The sequence below is a fragment of the Alosa sapidissima genome, chromosome 6 (genome assembly GCF_018492685.1).
Source record: "Alosa sapidissima isolate fAloSap1 chromosome 6, fAloSap1.pri, whole genome shotgun sequence".
Lineage (NCBI taxonomy): Eukaryota > Metazoa > Chordata > Actinopteri > Clupeiformes > Clupeidae > Alosa > Alosa sapidissima.
Genome location: NC_055962.1, coordinates 24,360,362 through 24,361,926, shown reverse-complemented (window position 1 = coordinate 24,361,926; position 1,565 = coordinate 24,360,362). Strand labels below are relative to the sequence as shown.

At 36.2% G+C, this 1,565-nt stretch overlaps 1 protein-coding gene across 1 annotated transcript in view; it reads left to right on the top strand.

The window, feature by feature from the left end:
- The first annotated feature begins 1,404 nt into the window (after positions 1 to 1,404).
- mpv17 (mitochondrial inner membrane protein MPV17) overlaps positions 1,405 to 1,565 on the top strand; it is a 32,231-nt gene continuing 32,070 nt past the window's right edge. Inside the window, exon 1 of the mRNA XM_042094351.1 lies at positions 1,405 to 1,502. Within this exon, the coding sequence (XP_041950285.1) occupies positions 1,444 to 1,502 (59 nt within the window). The 5' untranslated portion in view covers positions 1,405 to 1,443. The remainder of the gene's footprint in view (positions 1,503 to 1,565) is intronic.

Here is a 1,565-nt window from a genome sequence, read left to right as displayed (position 1 = left end):
TGTATCATGCATCTCACCATTAACATACTTCTAATGTGAAGTGAATATGGAAACATTTTGTGGCTGCAGAAAGTATCAGGGGTTGAAAGACCATGTGGTGATATTCCACATCAGCTAGATGCTCACTACATTATAATGTGTCCATAAGGATGTTTCAGTGTTTTTACATGCAGTCACAACACATTTAAGATGTGTTCCTTATGCATAATATAATGTGTGGGGTTTTTTTCTCTCCTTTTTTTTTAACCACAGTGGCTGTAGCATAAAGGACATCTGCTCCATAGAAACATTTGACTGAATGATCTAAGCAATATTGAAGATTGTCATTGCTACCAATGATATTTTTCAAATCTGAGCAGAATTCATCTTTCAAACTTAGATGCCACAGTATATAGGCCTATGCAATAGAATTATTATACAGGTAATCCATCAAACATACCTCTGAAATGTGTCATTATTCCTCTCTAACCTTTGCTAGCAATTAGTTCTGTACAATGCCAAAACGGTTTACAATGTTTGTTTGTTTTTTTGTTGCTTTGAGCACAAAGTATATCCTCATATTTGCTTTGCCAGTTTTGTGCTTGGAAATGTCTGCTTTAATGCCCTGATATTAGGGTTTTTAGAAAATTGTTCTCTCTTAAATGCAATGCATTTCCTTTTTTGCATTTAACCATACAGTAGCTTGACTGTTTTGAACACTTGAAATGTGCAAGGAAGGAAATTTTTATTTGTACTGTTTTGTGTTATTGAACACCGCAAATATCAACCCCACCTACACCAACAGATCCTGCCATTTATGGCCAGCCCAGATAGCAGATGTATCGAAGTGAAATATCTATAGATGACCACAAATATGTTATAATGTAGGGGCTACCTATTTGTTACAGTAAGCAGAGGGGGCATCTGTGTGAACTTGTAAGTACATGGTCAGAAAAGCACCTACATTGAAATCCTGAAACATGTTTGCTCTATGGCTTATATGACTGTCCAAATGCTCTACAAGCCATTCTCTTTTGAACTGTCTGAATGCTGTCATTTTGTGGTAATAAATAAACTAAAAGTCCTATGACGACAAATTAAGGACGTTTGAAATGGATTTCACTTGTGTGTGATATATGTGAAATATAAATGAAAAATCAAATTACTGTTTTTTTCCTGTCATTTATTTGTGGTACCTTCCTCCGATTATGACCTTAGCCTAGGTAGGAGAAATTACTTAAGTGTGAAAACGGACACTTCCCTATCTAATCAGGATGGCTGGTTGTTCAAAGATTGGATTAATACATACACTGAAGTGGTTGTTCAAAGATAGGATTTATACTGATACAGATAACAGGGTGGGTAGAGCTGAATTTATTAGATGCACTCAACATCGAGTAGCTCGAAGTGAGTGGTATGGTTGTCTTTTATCCAGTAGAGGGCGACAAAGTCCGTGTCATCAAGATGTTCTTTATTGTGGAAGTGACGTCGCTAGTTGTTTGCTGCTGGACCTGCCCACACAGGCATGTATTATTTTAGATGTTAATTAGTGTATCTTCATTCTTCACATCCTAATTTTGTAATAT